At 41.0% G+C, this 27,169-nt stretch overlaps 1 protein-coding gene across 1 annotated transcript in view; it reads right to left on the minus strand.

Moving 5' to 3' along the window:
- Positions 1 to 27,169, minus strand: part of LOC117488864 (vertebrate ancient opsin-like) — a 92,664-nt gene that overhangs the window by 36,516 nt on the left and 28,979 nt on the right. Inside the window, exon 2 of the mRNA XM_034138012.1 lies at positions 20,642 to 20,970. Within this exon, the coding sequence (XP_033993903.1) occupies positions 20,642 to 20,970 (329 nt within the window). The remainder of the gene's footprint in view (positions 1 to 20,641; positions 20,971 to 27,169) is intronic.

The raw sequence follows: 27,169 nt of genomic DNA on the forward strand, positions 1-27,169 counted from the left end.
CACACACACACACACACACACACACACACACACACACACACACACACACACACACACACACACACACACACACACACACACACACAGTTTAGCATTCCGACAGCAAATTAATTATCCTTATGCATATTTAATGTGATTTAGTGGAGGGAAAAGCAATTAGCCAAGCTGCAATCCTACAGATGTGAAGATTTACATTTTGTCCAGCTGTAGGGTAACTAAAGATTTTTCAGTGTTCCAATGGTGTATTTTAATGTATTCCTCTCCCTACTGCAAACACAAACCTATATGGATTCCATTGTTGTGTTCTGCTCTTGCTTCTGTACCTCTTTGTTAGGATCAACCATGTGGTACAACTTGCAAAGATTGGAAAAAAATGTAGATTATTTTTCAAAGTTAAATCATTTTTAAAGGGGCCATATTTTGCTCAATTTCAGGTTTTATATGTGTATTGTGTGCCTCTACAGTGACATGTTTACATGCTTTAATGTTCAAAAAGCTCTTTATTTTTCTCATACTGCCTGTGCTGCAGCACCTCTTTTCACCCTCTGTCTGAAACCAGAGCCCAGTCCGCTCTGATTGGTTCTGTTGTGATTGGTCAACCGCTTAAAGATGTCCCGCTCCTTAGCCTATCACGTTCAATGTTTTGGAGAGCGAGTGTTATAGTGAAAAAGGAGTCCGATCAAGGGTTTGAGGTAACCTTTGGATATTAGCCTTTGCAGACCATTTACATGCACAAAAACCTATATAAAACACTACAGGAAAGGGAAAACACACATAAGCATAATAGGGCCTTTTTAATATATATAATCACAACAAGGTGCCATCTTCACAGAGTATCTTGTCTTACAATCTTTAGGAATGTCCCCCTTTAGTGTTAAGAGTTACTGAGAGTTAGTCTTAAGGCGTCCTCAAAAACCTTCTGAAAGAAACTTTTACTTATTGAACTGAAAGAACCGGACAGCTTAGAGAGGAGTCCGGGCAGACCCTGCTGCTTTTAATAACATTACTTTTCTTGAATGATTGGTGGAAAGGTGACCTGGCAGGGACAGTGAATGTGTAATGAAATATTCATCAGTACACAGAAGTGCTTTTATCTTTGGGTTTTTACAAAATGCTGACTCAAGGCAGGAGCTACACAAAGTACTGACCTGTCCTCTGAAGAAACGTTGAACTTCTTTCAGACTTAGAAGCTCTCTGAGTTATTTACATCTGACTTGCCTGTCAAACTGCAATGACATGAGACACTTTTTCCGTTCTCAGTTAAACTTTTTCCACTTGAGACGTTTAGGGCGCTATACACTAGGCATTTGGAGTGGAAAAGCACAAGGCACTCAGCAAGCAAATGCTGGGAGAAAACGCTTTAATGTTATTGGAAACAATTACAAAAAGCCCCAGGCTACCAAAACATGCTCTGTCAGAGCCTTAGGATGTTTTGTGACCCCCGATATCTGAGAAACAAAATTGGCTAAGCTAGCTGCCAAGTTCAATCTAGCTCACATTTGCATATAACTCTCCATATGCAAATATAAATGGAGGAAAAGTAGCAGCACTAAGAGAGTCAGCATCTTTATAAATCCTATGTTACAACCTACTTCCCAATACAAGCCAAATATATATCCTCTTAGGGTTAGGGTTAAAATCTTCTTCTCAAATGTAACTAAAGCAGATTCAATAAAAAAAATTGGAAGACTCATTATCGAAAAATACAATATGAACTGATTGCTAACAGATTACATTGTAGTCCCTAAAACAATACATACAGTTTAACAATGAGGATGAAGTTTTGAGGAGCAAACTGAAATCAAATGAGAGCCCTGCCGATGCAGGTCACTGCGCTGAAATCCAACCCTGAGGCTGGAGGAAATGTTTTTAGAGTTACTCTTAAACCATATGTGGAGTTGGGTCTCCAGAATTCAGATGTGAAACTTAAAAGGTAACCAGTTGCCCTAAAGGACTAAAACGTCAAGCACCGCAAGAAAATCAAGTTACAAGAAGCAACGAAAGCAGAAAGCAAACTACTCAGCTCCAAACTACAAATCTAACTTTAACTTGACAGATAGGAATATCCAACAGGAGTGAACTTTGCCAAAAGCATTCAAAATGTTATAATGAGGACTGGGAACAAGTGAAACCATGAAAATAGGTCAGGAGCAACCCAATGAAAGTGATAACATATCTGAGGCTGCTGCCCCATTTCCGATTAAGAATCCTCAAGAGGTGCGTTAGATTTATGTATTTAGGAGAAACCCAGGAAGGAGCACACTTAACAGCGGGCGGCCATCCTCAATAAACCTGTGTCCTTTAAACCGCGGCAGAGAATGACTGCTATAATTTCCCTGAATGCCTCATTGTTCAACACTGCGTTACTGGTTGAATCAGTTCAATGTTGCTGCTGCTACAGACAGATGGCTGCAGAGGCTGCCAGATGAGAGGCTGTCACACATTCAAATTCCTCCAATAGATTTATACACTGTCCTGACCCAATAAATAAACTGTTTATAGAGCCCAGGATGTTAGCTAATAGAGAAACACTGCTGTCCATACAGCTGTATGCAGCTGCTGCTATTTTTCACAATTACCACTAAATCACAATGCTATTGGCGTCTAATAATTTTCTCTGATGATAACCATCGCCTCAGGGTTTTGATCATCAGCTCATATTGACTTAATTACTCAAGTTGGACAAATTCAAGTTTAGTTTGTCTGTAAACGTGCTCGGCATGCCAGTGTCTGTACTATTTGGGTTCAACCAAAGACGGGTCCTTAAAGACATACAAAACAGCTGTGTGACTGTCCCGGTTCGGATTTGGAGCCACACAAGGAAATTAAATCATGTTTTCATTTAATCAGATCACATCATGTCATTTCGGGGCATAGCTTTAATAGGACAGCCTTAAGCTGTGTCCCAAATGTAGGGCTTCCTCCTTTTGAAGTACACATGCTACGATTTGATACATTTTAATGGGTTGGCAAGGCTGTCACATTTGTAGTTTGCCAACACAACTGCTAAATAACCTTCCTGTCACCGGACTCTGTAGAATCTGTAATTGGATTGCTCTGAGAACTTTTTTCTTGCTGGAATTGCTTCACATGGCTTCAGTAGTTTCGACAAACTTGTTTACTGTTTTGATCTGGACCTGTAAGAGCATCAACACATATTTACCAGGGTGTGCATGACTATAATATTACTGATATATAAAAAATCCATCACATGAAAAGGAAAAGCTGATGGCAGACACCACAGTGCTGCAGAACACAACCAACATTTTTTGTGGAAACTAATAGACTTCCAACAAGTTATTCAGATGTATGATCAAGCCACACTTTGCATTGGTTCTCTGACATCCATCTATGTTGTGAGTACTTCCTGCCCTATGGTTAACAGGTTTGTCATTAACTTTGATGATTTCCTCCATCATCTATAAGTTATAAGTGAAAAACTAGGGTTGATATTTTCAGATCTATCTGTCCCAGTTTGCTCTGAAAGCACATTTACTGTACACTACATGTCATTTGGATGACAGCCAATCGAAACTCAAATATCAATAATTTACACAGTTTTAATAAATTATTTAAGAATTATTGCCCTTGTGGATGTGGTAACTGGGTTAAAAAAAAAAATGGTTTCAGTTAAAATAATATTGACATTTGAGATCTCTAAACTACTAAAGCTAAATCAGTGATATTTTAAGTAGAGTCAATATAAAATGCAGGTAGAAAACCATGTTGAATTAAACATAACCTTTGTATACCTTGGGAACAGTTTCTCATAAATATAGTATTCTCAAATATTATCACTGATTGAGAATCTTGCTGCCGTCTTAGTTGAAGGTCGATGACATGCACATGGGACGGGAGATACAGAAATGACTTTAATACCACCCACTCTGTCTTTACACTAGCTCTACAGATATTATTCTGGCAGTCATAAGAAACATTATCCCTTTTTAATATAATCCGTTTTAACAAGGGAGATAAAATAAATGGTTTAGGGTCCATCTTAATTATGAATTCAACTAATAATACCTCCTCAAGGCTTCAAAAATGGTCTTGCAACTCATTGAATTCCCTGCTCTGAGTGCTCATTTTCAAAAAGGCAGCACATGCTTTTAGTGTAAATTACTCAAATGAAACACACTTTTTTGTGCATTTGAATAAATACATGGCAAACATGATGTGTAATTAGATCAAAGTATTTCCTAGGTTTACTATGAATTATTCATGTGCATGAGACATATCCTTAATTCAGATTTGAAATAAACATAGCTGTCGAGAAAAAAGGAGTTAACGACATAATTATACACTTCTAGGCTGGCGCTGGTTAAAAGGGTCAGGGTTTTTTTCTTTCGAGTGACCTGACCTCAGTGTAAGAGCTGGAGTAACTTTGTACTGATTCAAATCTGGTTTGTCAATTTTGCTTTGGAAGGTTCCTAACGGAGTGGAATTACCAGTAAGTACCTAAGTGGCAGCCATGATAAGAACTGTTCGGATTCTTCAGATCTGGAAAGGAGCTTCAAAACTTCATTTATAATCACCTTAAGCTCAGAACACATCCTGTTGGGAGAAAATGTTGTCCAACAATACCTTGCAGCTGCAACATTTAACGTGACACGACATTTGGTCGTTCGCTGAAAACACAGATTGTGACGAAGAAACCCGGCTCCCTCCCAACTTCATTCAATCTTTCTATCTAAGGTTTCCTAATGGATTTTTAACGTTGGTTGCACTTTGAACAACAGTTAGAGGAAGTGCTCCTCAGTGAGGTTATCAATTAAAGTAGTGGTCTCTGGTTAATGGCGTTTCACAGCTTGGGTTTAAAGGCAGCGTGTGTTCTCAATATGTCTGCAGATGATAAGGTAATATGGCAGATGTCTTTACTTGAAATGTGATGCTCTGTACCCACAGTAATTGAAAGTATCTGAATACTAGATATATGGTGACTGTGGCGCAGGGGATAAAAAGATGTCGACCAATCTCAGGTTCAGCAGTGCAATCAGGGAGTGAACATTAGATCAAAGTTTCCTTGAGCAAGACAGATACATACTTTTTAATTCCGTAGACATGTCTACAGTATGACATTCACATCAGCAACAGCTATTTTTTATGTTTACTGCAGGCGTAAGCATGCTAAAGGGCTAAGATGGTTAAGGAGGACATATAATGTACATTTTCAGGTTCATATCTGTATGTAGTGTCTCTACTGTGACATGTCTCCATGCTTTAATGTTCAAAAAGCTCTTTATTCTTCTCATACTGCCTGTGCTGCAGCACCTCTTTTCACCCTCTGTCTGAAACCAGAGCCAAGTCTGCTCTGATTGGTTAGTCGGCCGGCTCTGTTGTGATTGGTTGGAGATTTCCCGCCTCTTAGCCTTTCACGTACAATCAGTTTGAGCCCTAGCAAATAGAAGCGCGAGTGTTACGTAGCGATGTCACTATGTTACAGAAGTAAACTAAGGAGTCCAATGGAGGCATTTCAGGCAGGGGGGAGTGTGTGGGAGAGAAACTCCCTATGGAGGGAACTTAGACTTTGCAGACCATTTACATTCACAAAAACCTATTGAACACACTGCAGGATAACCCCAGAGAGCATATGGCCTCTTTAACATTGTTAAGCTGCCTTCATGGCTCCTATTCCTGGGAAATAATGTTCTAGATGAACCTCTATGTAAGATGTTAAGACTTCACAGCAGCCTGCCCAATAGACCATTGGGCAGGGAGAACAATCTTATTTACATGAATCTACCACTCCCCTATTGTAAGAGAGAAGAAAAGCTGAGCTAAACTGGAGAAAAGCAGTTCTGCCTTAAAGGCCAGCCCACCTCAAGTGAGCCGCAGTTTTAGCTAACTTCAGGGCTAACTATTTCACAGCAGGTGGCAGCAAGACACAGAGCTCAGGTCTTAAAGATTTCAGCATTCAGTCACAGACAAATAAACTGTGAAAATGCTCCTCACTTCAGTTGCCAGGCTTATAACACACTTGCGGACCCCAGACAGAGTGACATGCAACGTAGAGGTTGGACGTAAGTGACAATGGCAATAGAGACAACAATGTGAAACAGATGGATGATGATGACACAGTGAAATGGAAAGAATATCCAAAGAGTGCAGAAAGAGAGCTGGGAGGAATAGAGCTTAGAAAAGGTGAATGAGAAAGTTGGGATTAAAGCAGTCACTGTAGAAAATTAAATGGGCCATTTCACTGTGTGCACACAGATTCAAAATATTGATGTGAGTAAGAAAGAATAAATACGCAAAAGTAAGATAAGGAAAATAGTCTTGTCAAAATAGCGAAACATAGTTGGAGATGGATGCTCAGAGAAGAAGAAAAACGACTCAAATCTTAAAAACCCAGTAGCACAATAAGCAAATACAAGGCACTTGTCATACAGTGCTTCATCGTGGAGCCATTCTGACGGAGAACTCATTTGTGCTTTAAGCGCGCAGCCTCCTCTGCAGCACAGCAGCATGCCCTCCAGCATCTCACCCCCCTCATCAAGCCTGTATCAAGAAGAAGTGATGGCAATTTTCCTTCCAAGGGTTTCTAAGTAGTGTGTTCACAGCTGTGTCTCCCTCTTTATACATATTTGTTTGTTATGTTTGTTTGTGTGGCGGGGGAGTTTTTAAGTAATGCAGATTTTGTGGTGAGGGACTTCAGGGTTCCTGAACAAAGAAATAAACACAAACAGTAATTTGTAGCAGCAGTATATTTGGACATGAACAACACCTTTTGTTGTCCCTAATACACGACCAAAGATGCAGAGCTGCTTCTAAAGAGAACTTCTGGTCCTATAGTTTTAACAACCCTTTCATTCTAGGGATTTGGAAATGTCTCCCAAGAGTGTGCCTTGAGAAATTGGCTACAATAATCCCAGTAAAATTGTTAATAAAAGAAACAAAATGAATATCCTGCACAATAGTCCAACTTGTTGATGTAAAGTTGTCATAACATTAGGCATGACAACAACAAGTACAGCTAGAGCAGAATTGCCACTGGTGGAGGAGACCAAAAAGGAGCACAGCATAATTTGGCTTGGGCATCAGATGCTAAAAACTTCAGATGTTTTACCCAAGACTTTCCAGAGAATTTATCAAAAGGGTGATCTCAGTTAGTCGTTCTTCAGGCAATGTCCATCCCTGCACTAAAAAAAACCTGAATATTTGATAAACTGGTACCAAGGAATGGCTTTCATTTTTGCTCAAAATGTGACTAAAATTATTAAATGTTTATAATCATTGCTAAAGAATTGTCTGTTGATATACAGTATGGACTAGTTGTTTCAGATCTTAGACAATATAGGCCTACCAAAATCCTCATGTGTTGCAAGGTTGATATTTATAAGATCTCGAGATATAAAGTGGTGCAGGAATAATCGTAAAACTCAGAAGCTTAGCATCTTACTACTTCCGGTTCCCTTGGCTTAAAGTCAATGGTTTTGTTTGACTTGTTTGGGGTTATGTGCCTGAAATAAGGTCTTTGGTTAACACAAGCTGAAGATATTTTCTCGTTTGGTTCTACGACATGTTATACATCAGTAAATACCCTAATTGTGAATGTCCGAAGCTTCTTTGTGGCACAAAAACAAGTGTCTAAATAAACGACTAAACGTCATCAAGCCGACGTTTGTGGTGTAAGTGGTGTTAATATGTGGAGATTGCCTGCTGAACAAAACACATTAAGAAGCATAACCTTGTGTTGGCCACAGAGCTTATACTTTGCAATATACCAAAATCCAATGGGGAATTCCAAAATTAACTTCCGTATTGGCCTACACAATATACGACATCACTACACCACTCTATTGTGGTGTTGGCTTGGATTGATACCTAGAGGTCCCCCCTCATGGATACACTTTGTAATCTTTCCATGCTGTTGTATTAAAAGAAGGCAAGTATACGAACAGTCATTAGTCCACAAGATGAATTGTAAAGAAGATAAGCATTCAAATAACCACTATTTGTACAAGACCTCCCTCACTGGCTTCCCACCAATACCAATACCTGTCCCACTGTTGTTAATAAACTGCAATACAGATACCGTTTCTCTAAGGTAATAAGGGATTGAGAATAAGAAACATTTTTCCTGGTCTAAAATATGACACCAGGTCACAAAGTTACCAAATTGGCAAGGCGTGAAACGAGTCTGCTGGTGGCCGATAAAATTAGCTCATGACCAGTGCAAGGTCGGAGCATCTGATGTGGGCCAGCACCACATCAGGAACCCAGCTCTCCCCCTCCTCCCCTCCTTTTATCCCCCCGCCTCCTTCACTTCCTCTTGATATCTCAATCTCCCTCCCTCCATCCAGCGCTTACCTCTGTGTCACATAGCCTTAAGCACGTCGGAGACATATGGCAGCACTTGAAAGTATCGCTGGATATCCACAGGGGGACATGAGTCATGTAATGAATTCAGACCAAGGGTAAAGATGTTGAGACAAGAGAGGGAGCCGCTGGTTATCTAACCAATAACCGCTGTGTGTGTGTTGGTGCTCAAGTTTGTATTCTGGCCCAATTTTGTATTATGCAAAACATTTCGTGGATATAGTTTATCGATGTCACTCTGTTACAGCAGTAATCCAAAGGATGCTGCTTTCTGCTATTACTTTGATGCTAATTGAAGGAAAGATTTGGGGTCTTTGAAATCTAATGGCTCTGATGATTCATGATGCCAACCCAGTTTATTAAAGCCAGGGGTCATCGTCACTTCAACCACTTAGTTGTGCCTTCTGTCCCCTGGAAACAAAGCAATGAATGAGTGGTTTCAAATAATCTAGTTTGATGGTTATCATTATTATTTCATCTGAAATATCAAGAGACACATCATATTATGTGAAAGTAAAAGGTAATCACTCTGCAATACTTTCTCTTTGTATGATGTTCCTTTCGGTGAAAAACTGTAATTTTCCCAGTTCCTATGATATTCTTGCACTGCATCATTGTCGAGTTGCAAAGATGTGTTTATTTGTCCACCTTTAAATTAATGGCCAGCTACTTTGATTATCGTCTCTCCGGTTTGTACTGTGTCATTCTTTTAGAAAAAAAGTACATTTTGGATTACAGCCTTGGAAATGTAAAGTCAATATATTTGTATTTTTACCAGTTTATGACATTAAACTGAATATCTATGTGTTATGGACAAAACATGCAATGAAAGGACGTCATATTGGCTTTCTGTAACATCGATTGACATTCTTCATAATTTCCTAAAACGTTATAGACCATGGAACTACTCTACTATGAATTGGAAAAAATAATCAAGTTTTATGCTTTGGTTTAAAGATGCCCTATTCTGCTTTTTTTGGTTTCCCATCCCGGAAGTGTGTTATATAGGTTTATGTATGTAAATGGTTTGCAAAGGCTAAAATACACAAATACCCTCCAGAAGGAGTTTCTCTCCCACACACTGCCCCAGTTTTTGGCCACATTTTCCTTAATTCGTTAGTATTGTATTTACGATATCCTGCTGACAACAGTGCATGGAACTTATCAGAACAATAGCATAACGATAGAACATTATAATAGTATTAATACATTTCATATGATTGTATACAAAATAATAAGTAACTTATTTTCAGTCGCAGAGTCAACACTTGTGTGAACATTTTATCATCACATTAAACCATCACCATTTTTTAGACAGGGATCGTCAAAGTGTCACTGTAATTGAAAGAAGAGTGCTGCATCTGATTTAAGATGTTCCCTGACTGAAGAGCCTGTGAAATGACAAACCCGCCTTTTTCACAACTCCTGTCTGCCGCACTGATAAAAACCTCCATTTCCATCACAGGGAAATAAAAAGAAATGACAACACTGACACACTTACAACCAAGCAGAAAGCCTGCCTGTCTATTTATTTTACTGAAAACCCACTGGCAAGCAATTTCCACATCATGTCAAGGTAGAGCATTACTGCCAAAGTATTACCTTCTAAGAACAACGACAGACTACAAAGGAGCACACCACCACCATCACCAAAAAAGCTCGACAGCGGCTCTTCTACCTCTGTAGGCTGAGGAGGTTCAACATGGACTCCAGGATACTCTGCAACTTCTACAGGTGCACCATAGAGAGGATCCTGACTGGCTGCATCACGGCCTGGTACGGCAGCTGCACCGACAGAGGGTGGTGAAAACTGCACAGAACCTTTACTCCCAGCGGCTCAGGAAGAAATCCCTCCGGATTATAAAAGACCCCCATCACCCCAGCCACAAACTGTTCTGTCTGCTGCCGTCTGGCAGGCGGTACCGCAGCATCCGGACTAAAACCACCAGATTCAGAGACAGTTTCATCCCGCAGGCAATAAGACTGTTAAACACCTGAACTGCTGAAACAATTTCATAACATTCATCTGCTACTTAGTAATTATTTATCTATTTATCTAATATATCATTCCAATAGCTTGCATACAGTATAGACTCTTATTTCACTATTTAACTTTTTTTAAACTATTTTTCTTTTTGTATTTACTTTTTAATATTTACTTGCACTATATTTTTCTGTTTATCTGTATTATTGTGTTGCTCTGTTGGAGAAGCCTGTGACCTACGATTTTCATCGACATAACTACTCTGTAGCTATGTTCGTACAACAAATAAAGAACCTTGAACCTTGAACCTTAAAACATAGACAACCAATAATCTGTCCGCTTGCCAATCATAACATGTATAATCTAAGGCAGGGGTAGGCAAGTAAGTTTGGCCGTGGGCCAATTTTTTGCTGAGCCACAAGATGGCGGGCCAGAACATAATCAAAGCCTAATTCAAGGAATTGATTTTGGTAAGAGGGCGCAGCACCCCTGTTCCCCGGTTCAGAAAAAACTCTGATATCGCTGATAACCCTCCCCATCAACACTCTGATGCCCAGTCAGATCCGCTGATTGGTTCACTGATGATATAGGCGCCCAATCCAGAGCCTCTGGATAGACCCGCCCAAAGGGAGGATCGTCGTCTCTAGCCCCATTTCAGTCCCATGTTAAAAGTCAGGGCTATTATCTGTATTTTAACAGACTTATCTTTTAAATTGAGGTGCATTTATTGTTCTCTTCAAAGTAAAAAAAATTCTGAAATTTTAGGGAGGATGGTCCTCCCTTTCTTCACTGAGTGAGTTATTAACTAGGTAGCAGTGTTATTTAACATACTTTTATTCTGATAAGTATTGTCAAGTTCTCTGGGTTTTTGGCATTTATTTGAGTGTTTGCCCACATTTGAGAGGCTTGAGGGGCAACAGAGGACGCATGGACAACTGGAATCCTTTTTCCTTTTCTTTATTTCAACTTTTCAAGGACACATTAGGATTCTTTCAGGTTGAAAACCTTTAAAAAATACAAAATAAATAAATTACAGCATGTTTTGCTTTGCAATTTATTTAATATATTATAACCTAAATTAATCAGTAACCAAGTATTTTACTCAACTCAATGTATTTAATAGTTAAAGGGGACCTATCATGCAAAATGCACTTTAGTACGTCTTTTCTACATGAATATGTGTCCCCGGTGTTCCAGGGAACTCACCAAGTGTCAGAAAACACAACCCTCTCTATTTTCCTCCATACCCAAATCTCTAAAAAAGGGGCTGCAACGGATCTGATAAAAACTGATCCAGATCTGAACACTGTCCTGGCGTCAGGACGGTGGCGCTACGGCTATTGGGCCAACTCTCCACCTATCAGGGGAATGTGGGGTTGGGCCACGGCCGGCCATTGCCGCTCGAAAGCGCTGGAGACGCTGTAGTACATATGCCAGGCCTGTAAGTGGCGCTGTAGTCTGCCACAAAAGCAGCGAAGAAGACTTCCCGCGCATGGTTGCCATGGTTACCCTTCTGTTTATTCTCCGCTGTGGCTTTTGTTCTCCCTCCCCGAGGCAAGCGTTTGCTCCCGCTGCTTTAATTCAATGCAATCCCTCCCCGTCGAGGCAAGCACTGTAATTCTCTCCGGTTAGCAGATGACAAACACCCACCTCTCCGCCTCTTCCAAGGAACGAGGGGACCGTGCGGCAGAGTTTCAGTTAGGTTTTCTTTCGCCGGTCAAGATGTCCATTAAAGTTGAAATCTTCCGGACAAAATTAGAAAAGTGCCGGTCAAAGGTCTTCTTTGTTATTTATTGAGCTTTATTGAACGACTCTATATAATAATATAAGAATAAAACACGGAGGACGGAGATCTCTTTTTCTCCCCCTCTTCTGACTTGATCAGAGCACGCTCCCCTCTCCTGCAGGGGGGCGTGGTCAGCTGCAGCTCACAGAATCAGCCCCCTGCAAAAACAGGGCTGGAGAACAGCAAATAGAGTGAAATGAGGCATGGCTAAAATGCATGATCTGTTTGGTATTTTGAAAACAGAAACGTATAAATACACCTTATATAGGTATGGCCCTACAATATATCATTTAAATATAGCATGATAGGTGTCCTTTAAATAAGTACTTTAATTGACGTCAGTGCACCCCACTGCCTGATCGTGCCTGTGCTGTATGTCATTCATTCTCAACATAGATAAAAGTACAATAAGCATTCTTCAGGTGTAGGTAGATTCTCTATTCGGACATTATAGCCTATATGTGCGACTGTCAGTCCGATATTGTAAAAAAAAAAAAAAAAAAAAAAAGATCTCAAAATATTTTTTTATTTTTTTATTCTCAAAATGACGGGCCAAATATTATTGCTGGCGGGCCAACAATGGCCAGCGGGCCGCCTGTTGCCGACCCATGATCTAAGGTATCACTTCCCACCAAACTAACAGAGCTTTAGGATATGAGGAAAATAGACAATAACATTTAATAAAAGCAACATTACATGAGATAATTAAACTTAATACACAGCTTAGCTGAATACTTGATTCTCTTTGGTCAATTCCGTCATTTCGGTTGATAATGTTCACTCACAGAGAATATGTGCAGTCATATCAATCCGTAGATAAAAGTTTTTTCAATTTAACATCAGCTGTGGTTTGCCATCACAAAACAAATACCTTTTGATAATCCATTTTGACTGGGAATTGAACCACTGACATTTATACTTACTATACTCTCAGTTTGGGAGAAAAATCTGTTGTGCGTCCGCAACTGTGTTAAATGTTTTATGTTAGTTTAGTTATTTATGTTCCACTTCCTGTTTTATTTTGTATTCACCTTTTCTCGTTCCAGGTCCCTTTACTTCCTGCCTTGGTTGTTTTCCCGCCATCGTCAGTGTCTGCCCCGCCCCTGATTGTTTCCACCTGTGCCCACTTACCTCTTGTATAAATTGTCCTGTCTCCCCTTGTCTTTTGCCAGATTGTCTTGTGTCTTATGCCGAGTGCTCCAGCATTTACAGATCGTATCAAAGTTACCGTTATAGTCTTTGTCCACATATATAGTTATAGTAAGGTAAGATCAGGTAGTTGTATTTTTCTAGTTTATTGATTAGTGTAGATTATTTATTGTATGTATTTTTCTGGATCTGCTGATCCTGTGATTCTGGTATTCATCATATTTTTGTACTGGATCTACATTTCAAGTAAAGACTCTTTTCTACTTGAATCCTGTGTCTGCCTCCGTGCTTTTGGGTCCACACCTAGTACCTCCGTGACAAAATCTCTGTATGCATTATCGGAATCACATCTTTCGAGATATGTTCATTGTGTATTTGCAGATCCTTTTCATATTTGCAAAATAGTTTTGTGAGTTTGCAAATCCTTTTGCTGCATTTGAGGAAGGTGTTTTACATTTACAGATTACACATTTACACGCGGCTTAATGATCTGTTCAAACAAATGACATTGAGACAAACCACCCCCATAAAAAACGATATATTCTGCAGCCCTATATAATAAACATCCTACCCGCTCTCTGTGTACTCACTCACCTCTGAAAATTGGTACAGAGAGTTAGTGAATTGTACAGTGAACTCAAATCGACTCGAACCAATCCCTACTCTCAGTGTTTCCCTTGTGGACTGCTTCCATCGAGCCGCTCAGTGTTCGATATGGGAGTTCAACTCTTCTGCGGTCAAGTTGTTCTGCTACTACTGTGTCCCAGCTGTTGATGCGTAACACAATGTGACAGGAGAACTATAGCCTTTACTTTACATTGCATTGTCAGTGGGATAGGAACAACCCTGAAGAGCAGAGCGGGTTATTAAAACTAGCAAAGACAAAGAAACGCACATGTAGTCCTGCACTGAGGACGGATAAAGGACGAGAGAAAAGGGACAATGAGGCTGAAGGCCACATCTATATGGGCTCAGAACAGTCTCACACATGCACACAGAAGGATTCACACTTGTATTTCATGATCCGCAAAAGGATTCACACTTGTATTTCCGGATCCACACTTAGTTTTTCAATGCACACACAAATGTGTTCCGTTTCATATGCATGCATTGTAATTTGTTCTATCTATAGCCAATCGGATGTCTCCTTCATTCTAAGCCAATCACACGGGGGTATGATTTCTTGCATTCATGACGTAGCACTTCATATACGCATTTTGCGCTGTCCGGAGATGACAGGTCCATGGAGCCTGCAGGCGCTAATCTCAGGACCGAAGGACCGTAGCATAGTCGTCTTTATTTTTACGGTATTATTATTCAAAGATAAATAAGGAAGTGTGTGTTATATGAGATGGCAGAGAGGTTTCAGCTCCGATTATTAAATCAAAGAGGCTTAATGTTTTCTATTATATTATTTCACTATAGCTATGTGGACGGTGTCAAGGTCCAATGTTGACTAAATTAATCAATAGCGGGTGTAACTAAAATACAAGATGTTTTTATTTATATATATATATATATTATTATTAATAATAATAATAATAATAATAATAATATAAAATATTTTATTTGCGTGCATTACCTGTTCGGAAAGTGGCGCTGTACTGAGAGTGGCGATTTTATTTTGTAATTATATAATACTTGTAATAATGGTGCGTTCACACCGGACGCGATGCGAATAATCGCTCGAGTTTCTTGCCGTCTGTCAGCTGTTTACTCGCCTCATTCATCTGAGTCAGCTTCTCGAGCCGTATCTGGCCGTGCAACACATATACTGTATGCCGAAGCAGTGGCGGACTGGCCATCGGGACGTACCGAAGTGGGCCGGTCGGGCCACTCTGATCTGCCCACCTCGGTACCGGCAGGGGCGGACTGACCATCTGAAGTTGCTTTGACAGGCGACAGAGGTCCACCGTTTCCCCGCAGCGAGGCTCCCCCCGTTGACAGTTCACTGTCTAGCACCCACGGGAAGTGGCGCTGTACCTTAATAATATATATAAAAGCTTGTATTTGCGTGCATTTCTTGTTCTGAAAGTAGCAATTAGAGATGTCCCTATCCGATCACGTGATCGGGGATCGGAGCCGATCACGTGATTTTCAAAAGATCGGAATCGGGAGAAAAAGATCGGGGATTGGGAATTTTTTTTTTTATAAAATATATTTTTTTAATTTAATGTTACAAAACAAAAACGACCATGTTCACATCTTAAAGTCATCCTGAGGCCTTAGTTTTGGTTTAAAATTACACAACATCATGTGTGTGTTGCTTCTTTTGGGCTTGTTTTCATAGACCTGGTTGCTTATTTCTCTCAAATCTGTGAACTTGTGAAGCTAGTCAAGCTACCTCTTTCCAGTAGAGTTATTTTTGTTTTGTTACTGCACTATCTGCACTCAATTTGTTTACATGGTTATTTTGTGGTAGACCACTGATAAGCTTTATTTTGTTTTGATCCAATGCTGCACAACTGAACTGACCCAATGCTGCTGTGAAAAAAAGAAGCTATATCCATGTTGGATAGAATGGGTAGTTGGATACTGTCATTTAAATAAAAAAATAACCTTAAGGGACAACTTAAATGCTTTTTTCCTTTTTTTTTTCTTAATGCATTGCATAAAGATCGGATCGGGAAAAATCGGTATCGGCAGATTGTCAAAATCAAATGATCAGAATCGGATCGGGAGCAAAAAAAGGTGATCGGGACATACCTGGTGGCAAAGTACTGAGAGTGGAGGTGTCCTGAGATTAGCACCTGTAGGCAGGCTCCATGGACAGCGCAAAATGCGTACATGAAGCGCTACGTCATGAACGCAAGAAATCATACCCTCGTGGGGGAGCGCTCATGTGATTGGCTTAGAATGAAGGAGACATCTGATTGGCTATAGATAGAACAAATTACAAGTATGAATCGGGTGACCGTCAGGGGAGTCTCAAAAAACCCACACACGAATGCACAGCGATCCATGCACAGAAAGCGGTTTGTGTTTGCAGGTTCAGAGGTTTTAAACGGAAAACAAATATGTGAGGATCAAAAATACATATTTAAAACTTTTTTCTGTATTTGGATTTTATTTACATGTATATGAAACGGAACACATTTGTGTGTGCATTGACAAACACAAGTGTGGATCCGGAAATACAAGTGTAAATCCTTCTGTGTGCATGTGTGTATTATGAGACTGTTCTGAGCCCATACATCTAAGCGATGAATAAGAGTTTGGAAGGAAAGCAAAAATAAAGATGTGCAAAGGCCGACAAACACAAAGAGAGAAACATAATTAAATATGTTCCCTTGCCTCTCATTCAATTCTAAAGATGTGCTTTTTTCCTATGAGGAACAATTGGATGTGAGAGGGGACAAAAGAAGGACTAGGAAGAGAAAGAAACTGATGTAATAAATTGATAAATATTGTAAATGGTGATCATGAATTTTGTTGCAAACGGACAGGGGCAACATCCTCATGAAGACATTATTTTCTCTTACACTTTCCATTACATTTTCAACTACATCACTCCTGTGTATGCACATTTCTCTGCCTGAACATTTGGTGACCAGTTAGGTGACCCTAACCCTAACTGGTTCCTTTCCGGAGCTTTACTAAATAGGTGTAACTTCCTAAGTGTAACCCTAACCCTAACCCTAATTTGGTCACAATAAAAGTAAAATCTGATATCCTGAGAGCCCTGGCTCTGGCTCTTCTCATTTTGAATTCAGAACCAGTGTATACAACCCATCAATCCAGTCATTTAGATTAATGTCTGAACCAAATAGCATGTGCAGTTTGACTCATCAAAATATAACTCCACTGAGAAAGAACCAGACTGGTATTATGGACTTCACACTGATGATCATTTTAATGCCATAAAACCAACTGTTTATGATTCATAACCATCATAAGCTTTGCAATCGCCGTTTGACATGCAGCTGCAGGTTTTCAATTTTAGGAGAAAAGTAGTTTGTTATTCCGGTAAACTCTGAAGTTTTTCAGTTCAGAGTGGGCACTATTCATTTTTATATTTAGCTCTGCAAAAGAAGTTACATCTGGGAGCTGTGAGTCACCAAACAGGCATTGGTGGATCTCTATAGATCGCTGAGGATAATAATCAACTTACCATTATCACATGATATTGAAGTGTTAGAATGTAATCTCGATGCGTACTTGAGCACAACTGTTGAACTTGATGTCTGTATTTTATACAATTATCTTTGGATTCAATAAAAACATTTCACAACCCATGGAACACATTTTGCACTCCATGCAGACAAATTAGTTTAGGTGTATGAAACTCCTCTCCTATTAAAAACAAGAACGCTGTCTTCAATGACATTTAGATTGCAAGAGTCTATTGTTTTAGTTTCTATTTATTTCAGTTATTTAATTTAACGCCATTTCTAGAAGTTTGAATTTAGTTATACTTTCACTATTGCTGCCTCTGATCTTAAATTGATAGGTCTTGGGCTGCATTTAATATCGTTGCAGAGAGTCAGATACACTGAATCTTCTGAAATCAGCTGGCAAGTAATGATAGCATCTCAGGAGATTTTTCATTTTATTTAAGCATTATTGTTATAAAGAACTTTTTCTCTGGTGATGGAACTTCTTAAACCTTTTTGTAAGGCAGCAGAAACAGACAACCCAACATTTTAATGTTTATATGGTGAAGCAGTGAGATTACCGTGGCCGATTTACACCTCCACTAGACGTGCAGAAACATTAGCATTCATTTGGATTACATCTCTAATCACCTGGGGCCAGGAGTTCAAAACTTTTAATCTCAATCAGATCAGATCAGATTTTGAAATCCCATTTTTTGTGATCCAGGATCAGACAAATCGGCCAGATTTTGTCCCTGTAGTTCAAAGCAATTCAGGATAGGATCACCCTGATCCAGATTGCGACTTTTCAAGATTACTAGATCCTGAATATCAGTGCTTTAATCCTACCGATCTCCATCTAGTGGATATGAAAAATAATACAAGGAAGACAAGAGACCACGTTGCAGAGACATCTACTGTCCGCAATAACTTTTGAAAGGTGATGACAGATGATGGACTTTTTTTTTGTTGAAGATATTTTTTCTTTAATCTAAATTACATTTGTGATTGACAATCTTTGTTGTGATACTTTTATGAGCATAAACATTTATGTCATCAACATTTGGTTGAAAACAAAATAGGCCACCACAAACGTGAGCAAAAATGGAAAAATAAAATGTATTTCCCATGAAGGCTAAAAATTGTGTATTATTTCAGTTAACAAACTGTGCCATCTTATTTAAATTAAAACATATTTTAAAATAAATTGTACAGTACATTTTGCTCTGGTAATCCACCCTTCTGGTGGGATCAGGATAATCCAGTTTTTTGGGATCAAACTGATCCCAATCCTGTGTTGTCGGTTTGAACTACCCATTTTGAAGATTTGATCCAGATTAAAGCTTGGATTGGATTTCCTGATCTGATCGGATATCAAAGTGATCCTAATCCTGTTTTTTGGTTTTGAACTACCCAAAATCCAAATCTGATCCGATCAGATAGGGATTAAAAGTTTTGAACTCCTGGGCCCTGATGAAAATCGGGTATCTACTCTTCATCTGTTAAACCCCATCGACCCGCCCCCGGGCGGAAAAACGCATAATCTGCAGGAAACAGCGTCTGAGGGCTTCTTAATATTTAATAAACTATGAATGTTTCATATCCATGTAACGGGAAGAAACTCAGCTAACTGATAATTTTTTTGATCACATTTTTTTGTCAAACGGCGTTTGCACAGAAACTCACTCATAACACCCTTATTACTTATCGTAACTGCACATCCAACATATCGAATAGCATCGTGAGAATACACAGAATCGATAGGTATATATATCATCATTCCATGATAAGAACTCGCAAACTTATTAACAAAAACAGACATCACAACATGTGGCGCTCGGTAGCAAACACGGCAATACGGCTTACCTTTGTCGTTGTCTGATCAAAAGTGGTCTTCAATGGCATCAAAACGATAAAAACGCTGCTGAAGGTTAATCCATAGGTTAATCCAATGTGTCTGTGTGTCACTTTGAAATGATTTTTGATAATCCATAAGCAATAAACCTACTTTTCCATTTTCAGATTTCAGAGCGAGAGATAGGTTTCGGTTTACGGCCAACTGCATGCGCAAAGCCCCCACTTTTTTTTGGTAGCGTTGGTGTGTATGTGGAGATTCCCCTTCAATTCTATTGGCTCTAACGGTTAATAAGAGATGTCAATCACCAAAATCGACCAATGGGTTCCAGAGAAACGGCAAAAACGCCCATTTCCACCCAAATCACCTCAGAGGTGGAGTTTATTTTGCTAAACCTCTCTAAAAAGGTCAAATGTCACTTGTTTTGCATCGATCTTGATACAGGGTACTTATTATATGTTGTACTTTGGATTCCTAAAGCTTTTAGTCTACCATCCCATCATTCAAGGGTGGTTTTCACTATAAGTAAAAAAGAATTTTTGGACGGACACTATCATTTACAGTTTTTTACTATGTTCAATCTGAATTTTCTTTAAAATAAAAAACATCTATATTGATTTTGACTTTTTTAGATCCAACTCACAGGTTTATCATTACTTTGAGAAAAAAGATTATTAATTTTCCCCTTTTAGAAGTGTAGTTATGGTAATTTGTTCTGGAAATGTCATTTTCGAGCCTGAGACCTGAAAAACAGGGATGGGGTTTTAAGTCTATTTTGGACGGTTCCGACGCATTATAGAAAAACCTGCTTCTTTATCTTCTTGAGCTAGTTGCCAACTCTTTCTGACGGTGCTCTATAGGTGATATAGAGAGAGGGCTTTTTCTTTTAAAATAGATGTCTGCTGCTGTTGGTACAAGGTTCATGACAGCAAAAAATCTAAAATGACAGACGCTGGATGTAAAACCAGAACAATACGCCAAAACGCTTCATAGAATTGAAGGAACTATAGAGTTTGGTAATGACTCTCTGTGGGTAAAAGTGTACTACAATGTAATTTTAATCTAAAAAAAAACTAATGTGGTGGTGTTATTACCATGAACAATAATTATGTTGAACTCGGTCGCACTCTGTGGGTGGGAGTAGTTCAATTTTGTGGCAAATTGCAAAGCACTTTGGACTCTATTTGTTTGACCTCAGCTGAGTTTCTAGCAAAAGGGGAGAATAAAAAATTAACATTAAAAAAAAAAATTAACATTTTCAGCTTACAATGCCAGAATTAATGTGAGCTATTCTCCAGCATGTACTCATCATTTTGTCTACTAAAGCATATGGGATTTGGAATATGTGGTTTCAGTGTTGAAAATACAGCCATAGATTACTTTAAACACACCAGAAGGGGTTGAAAAAGCCCCCAGGCTAATTTATGCATATACTGCAGTTTTAGTATCCATACCTGTCTGATGGCGCACAGCAGCTTCCCGTAGCAGAAGACGATCACCAGGAAGGGTGCGATGAGGCAGAACAGAAACAGGCAGATGATGTAAGATATGCTATTGGCCGTCTTGGCTGTCCAGTCCACAGAGCAGGTGGTCCCGGGACCCTCGGGGCCATATTTGCTCCAGCCAAAGAGTGGCGGCAGAGTCCAGGCGAGGGAGTAGAGCCAGGACAGGAGGATGCCCTGGGAGATCTTCCGGTAGTTGGAGGCGTCCGCCTCAGTGGGCGCCACCATGGTGCTGTAGCGCTCATAGGAGAGGACCGCCAGGGAGATCAGGGACACAATGCCTGGGGGGGGGGGGGGACAGGGCACAAACATAGGTAAACCACATTGGGTATAGATTCAGTCGCATAGCGTGTAGAATATTGCCTCAACAGAAGGAGTTCGATACAAGAATACAAGCTAATAGAGCTGCCCCAATCCACTTTGTTCTGTTCCATTCCTTTACCTGAGTTGTGACCAGAGCTCTTTTTGTGTCAAATGTGCATGAGAAACTTGTTCAGAAGTATCTACGCTATCCAAAACCCTGTCAAAAAGTTTAAAATGAATCTGCTTTTTCATAAATTGCTGTGTAAAATATTTATTTGAAGCACTGGGAGTAAGCCCCCATTTTAAGAGCCAGAAGACCGTAAATGTGATTCAACAACAGGCCTGCCATGTTTACCTGGTAGAAGGCTGCAGGACTGTTGCGTGCAATGTGTTGTTCAGTAGACCTAGAGAGAAAACACAGTTTTCGATCCGCAACTCCATTAATACATATTTATATGTATAGGCAGGGTGGGGATGGTTACTTTAAAAATGTAATCCATTACAGTTACTGATTCCTGTAAACAGATGTAATCAGTAACCTACTGTAATATGAGTATCACAATAAAAGAAGCAATCCAAATAAATACAAGCGAATATAAATATCAATAAGATGTTTTTTACTTAAATGTCTTAATACAAAAGAACAATGTAAACTTAGAAAAGAAGAAACCAAGATATTTAGGATAAAAAATGTGTCCTTTCAAATTTAGGCTAGGCCTACAGAATAGTAGAGTTTACAAAAAGTGTTTAAGGTTAATATACGAATTCAAAGCAAACAGTATTATTGTTTTAATAAATCAGGTGTCCACCTACTGCATTAAAAAGAAAATAATGAAAATAGCCTCAATGAAAACCCAAAAGAAAATGCAGGCAGAAGGTCTACCTATAATATATTGGTCTTTATTGATACATTGTAATCCTGCAAGTAATCCCCCCATAAGGGGAATCTGATTAAATATTTTCTTAATGTAACTATGAGTGAATACAGTTACTTATTTTTGCATCCCGATTACTTCATCCCGTTACATCTAATCTGTACTCTCCAAGCCTGTGTATGGGTTACAATTATATCCGATACCGATATTGGAAGGAATCAGTCTCATCTCTTCAAGCTAACATAACACTGTAGACATCATCTGTACATTGGAGTAACCAAGGCTTCCCTGTCACGCCTACAGCTGGTCCAGAATGCTGCTGCGCGCCTCCTTACAAGGACAGGCAGGCGTGAACATATTACGCCTGTACTCGCCTCTTTACATTGGCTACCAGTCAGTTTTAGAATCCAATTAAAATTTTTACTGTTCGCATACAAGGCCCTAAACGGTTTAGCCCCACCACCGTACCTGGCAGATCTTTTAAAACCATACACACCCACACGGTCACTGAGGTCTGCTGACAGACTCCTTCTGGTCGTCCCAAAATCAAGGCTAAAGCAGCGAGGAGACAGAGCCTTTGCTGTTGCAGCTCCAAAGTTATGGAACGAATCGCCCCTGCAGGTTAGACTTGCTCCAACTCTGCCTGTTTTTAAATCTCGTTTAAAAACCCACTTCTTTTCCCTGGCATTTACAGGCCAGGTATGACACTTGTGCTTTTAAATTTGGGTTTTTATCTTATTAGTGTTTTGTATTGTTTTTACGTCATGTAGGAGAGTTTTTCAGTCTGTGGCTTCTGATCTGGTTTCATTGTCTCGTGTTTTACATTTGTTTCATGTCCTGTCTGTTTGTCATGTATTTATGCTATGTTTTTTATATAGTTGTTGATGTACAGCACTTTGTTTAACTCTGTTGTTTTTAAATGTGCTATAGAAATAAAATTGATTGGATTGGATTGGATCATGTTCTTCTTTTATATACCCTGATTACTGTACTTCACATTGAATGGGGCCAGAAGAATATGCACTGCCTGTACAAATGTGTATCTACTGTAATGAGGGAAACACTGCGATATAAATGTATTTCTAAGATCAAAAGAGCACCTACAAGCAGAAGCTCTATGATTGTCCGGCAGTGGCTCAGTCAGTAGGGGCTTGGACTGGGAGCTGTAGGGTCAAGTCCCCAACCAGACCTAAAATGTGGAGTGTGGACTGCTACTTGGAGAGGTGCCAGTTCACCTCCTGGGCCCTGCCGTGGTGCCCTTGAGCAAGGCACCGGACACCCCCCTTCCCCCCTCACTCCCATTGCTCCCCGGGCGCTGTGCAATAGCTGCCCACTTCTCCTAGTACTAGACTCCTGGTACTAGGATGGGTTAAATGCAGAGGCCAAATTTCACTGTGTGTTCACCTGTGATGCGCCGGTGAAGATGGCCGCATCGTCTTTGTGCTCCTCTCCAACTTTGCCCATTTTCGTATTTTGTACATATTTATTTTACTTTTGCCGTTTTATTTTTAACATGGTTCGCAACATGCTAGCCGACCGCACCTACTCTGCCATACAATATAGCAGAGAGGAACTTCTTCAATTGCGAAACTTCGTGGACAAAAATAACCCTCCGACAGACAATGGAGATTCACCATGGCTACCTGTTGCTGTTCTACCTGAGAGACGCAAGAAGAAAACAAAACGCGGCTGCCGGGCCGGGCTGCTGGTCAGACTGAGGAAACGAGAGAATCGACCCCCTCTTCCGAGTATTCTTCTGGCAAATGTTCAATCCATTGAAAATAAGCTAGATGAACTCAGAAGCCGGATTGCTTTTCAACGGGACATTAAGAACTGTAACGTGTTAATTCTCACTGAGACTTGGCTCAACCCCGCTATCCCGGACTCCGCTATTGTCCCTGATGGATTCTCTATTTTTCGTCAGGACCGGACTGCAAACTCGGGGAAAAGTAAGGGAGGCGGTGTGTGTGTAATGACTAACAACAACTGGTGCTCAGATGTGAAGATTATTTCATCGGACTGTTCCGCACATCTAGAGCACCTCATGATCTCATGTCGGGCCTTCCATCTGCCGAGGGAATTCACATCTGTTGTGATAACAGCAGTGTATGTCCCCCCGCAGCCACTCGCCGACAACAACACGGCACTCGATCAGCTGTTTGGGATTATTGATAAGACCGAGACTTCACGGCCAGATGCGGCGTTCGTTGTGGCCGGAGATTTCAACACCGCCAACATGAAGAAGGTTTTGCCAAAATATTACCAACACATCAACTGCCCGACGCGCGGGGGAAACATATTGGACCATGTTTATTCCCCTTTCCGGAATGGATATAAGGCTCTCCCTCGCCCTCCCTTCGGCAAATCAGACCATATCTCACTACTGTTGTTGCCTGCGTACAAGCAGAAACTTAAAAGGGACAGACCGATTACAAAGACAGTACATCGATGGAGCGAGGAGTCAGATTCAGCACTGCAGGATTGCTTTGCATCTACGGATTGGAGTGTGTTTGAGGACAATAACATCAACACACACACGGACACTGTCATCTGCTAGATTGGGAAATGCATCGATGACGTGGTACCGAAGGTTTCTGTACGGACATTCCCAAATCAAAAGCCCTGGATAAACTCCGATGTGCGCGGCAAGCTGAAAGCGCGCACTATCGCGCACAGAGCGGGGGATTTGGAGGAGTACAGGAAGTCTAGGTATGATCTCCGAAGAGCAATTAAAAATGCAAAGAGACAGTACAAAGAGAAGGTGGAATCTGACTTCAAAGGCTGTAACACTAGGAATATGTGGGCGGGACTAAGGACAATGACTGACTACAAAGGAGCAGCGGGGGGGGGGCTGCGGGAGTGTCTGCGTGCGCATCTCTCCCAGATGAGCTGAACAGTTTTTTTGCACGCTTTGAGAGCAGCCAGGCTGTGGAGGTACAGATGGACCAGGAGCTACACTGCCCTTTTGTTTTAAATAGGACAGATGTGTGTAAATCTTTTAAAAGGGTTAACCCACACAAGGCTCCTGGACCTGATGGCATCCCTGGCCGTGTTCTCAGGGTGTGTGCAGTTCAGCTGGCAGAGGTGTTCACAGACATCTTCAACAGGTCCCTGCTGCAGTCTGTAGTCCCCACATGCTTCAAACATTCCACTATCGTTCCTGTCCCGAAAAAGACAATCATCACCGACCCCAACGACTACCGCCCAGTAGCACTCACCTCCACCGTAATGAAGTGCTTTGAGCGGTTAGTCAAATCATTCATCACCTCCTCCCTCCCTGAATCTCTGGACCCCCTGCAGTTTGCCTACAGAGCAAACAGGTCCACAGACGACGCCATAGCCCTCACCCTCCACACTGCCCTCTCACACCTGGACCCGAAGAACAGGAACACATATGTGAGAATGCTGTTGACTACAGTTCAGCATTCAATACCATTGTGCCCTCCAAGCTGGCCATCAAGCTCAGAGACCTCGGGCTCAACAGCGCCCTCTGTGACTGGATCCTGAACTTCCTGACGGGCAGACCCCAGGCAGCGCGGGTGGGAAACATCACATCCTCCACCCTGATCCTCAACACCGGTGCCCCTCAAGGCTGCGTGCTCAGCCCTCTCCTCTACTCCCTGTTCACCCACGACTGCGTGGCCACACACAGCTCCAACACCATCGTGAAGTTTGCTGATGACACGACCGTCATCGGCCAGATCACAGACGATGACGAGACGGCGTACAGAGAGGAGGTCGAAAACCTGACATCTTGGTGCCAGGATAACAACCTCCCTCTCAACATCAGCTAAACAAAGGAGCTGATTGTGGATTACAGGGAGCAGCAGGGAGAGGGACACGCCCCCATCGCCATCAATGGGACTACGGTGGAGATAGTCAAAAGCTTCAGGTTCCTTGGGGTCCACATCACTGAGGACCTGACATGGTCTCTTCACACCACCACCATCACCAAGAAAGCTCGACAGCGGCTCTTCTTCCTCCGCAGGTTGAGGAGGTTCAACATGGACTCCAGGATACTCTGCAACTTCTACAGGTGCACGATAGAGAGTATCCTCACTGGCAGCATGACGGCCTGGTACGGCAGCTGCACCGACCTCGATCGTAAGGCTTTACAGAGGGTGGTGAAAACTGCACAGCACATCACCAGGACAGGAGCTGCCATCCATGGAGGACCTTTACTCCCAGCGGCTCAGGAAGAAATCACTACGGATTATCAAAGACCCCCATCACCCCAGCCACAAACTGTTCTTTCTGTTGCCGTCTGGCAGACGTTACCGCAGCATCCTGGCAAGGACAAGAAGATTCGGAGACAGTTTCTTCCCGCGGGCAGTGAGACTGTTAAAAATTGAACTGTTGAAACAACTTCAAACATTCATCTGCTACTCAGTAGTATGTATCTAATACCTAATATATATATATCATTCCAATAACTTGTATATACTCTATTGCACTATTCCACATCATAACTTTATTTTATTTTATAACTATTATTCTTTTTGTATTGCTCTTGCTCTTATTGTTATTATGTTGTTATGTTGCATTGTTGGAGAAGCCTGTGACATAAGATTTTCAACTACATAATTACTCTGTAACTATGTCAGATTGACAATAAAGAACCTTGAACCTTGCTCTGCATGTGTGATCATTAAAAGAGGGTTTCATCCTTCCCAATTCTATTTGCTACCTCAGAGTTAAGCTGCATTCACATAATACGCGCTAAATTGGCCCGCCTACGTGGACGAGCTACCCTCGACGTAGCACACCGCTCGAAATTGTGGCCGAGCGCTGCACTAAAAGTCAAAGTTGAATTATTTCAACTTTTACCTAGTAAGCACTGACCTTTTGACGTGCAACCAATCAGATGACAGCTGTATGTAGCGACGCAAGCTAGCAGGGGATGTAACCATAGAACCCAAACTGTTTTCAACACATGGCAGATCGTGTATCACCACAATAGCAAACGTGGTTGTGCAATCATCAAATGTCTCAGTTCGTACTCCTGCAGCAGATACACAGTGCTGTGAATCAGAACCAGCGGCATTACCTGCAGTGTCTCTGCTGGACAGAAGCAATGCGGGGTAACACAACATTATGAGAAAGCTCTTATCTCTCTCTTTCTCTCTGTGCCCTTTCTTTATTTCATTGCAGTGGCACAGCAGCAGGAGCCTGCAGCTCAGTGTTCCCGCTGACCCCTCAGCCCTCTTATCCTGTTGACTATTTGTTTCAAAGCCCTTATGATCCATGGGGCTGTCCTTCATGCCCATTGATTTTCAGCTGCAATGGAGCAAAACTAAATTGG

This window comes from Trematomus bernacchii, unplaced genomic scaffold (assembly GCF_902827165.1).
Source record: "Trematomus bernacchii unplaced genomic scaffold, fTreBer1.1, whole genome shotgun sequence".
Lineage (NCBI taxonomy): Eukaryota > Metazoa > Chordata > Actinopteri > Perciformes > Nototheniidae > Trematomus > Trematomus bernacchii.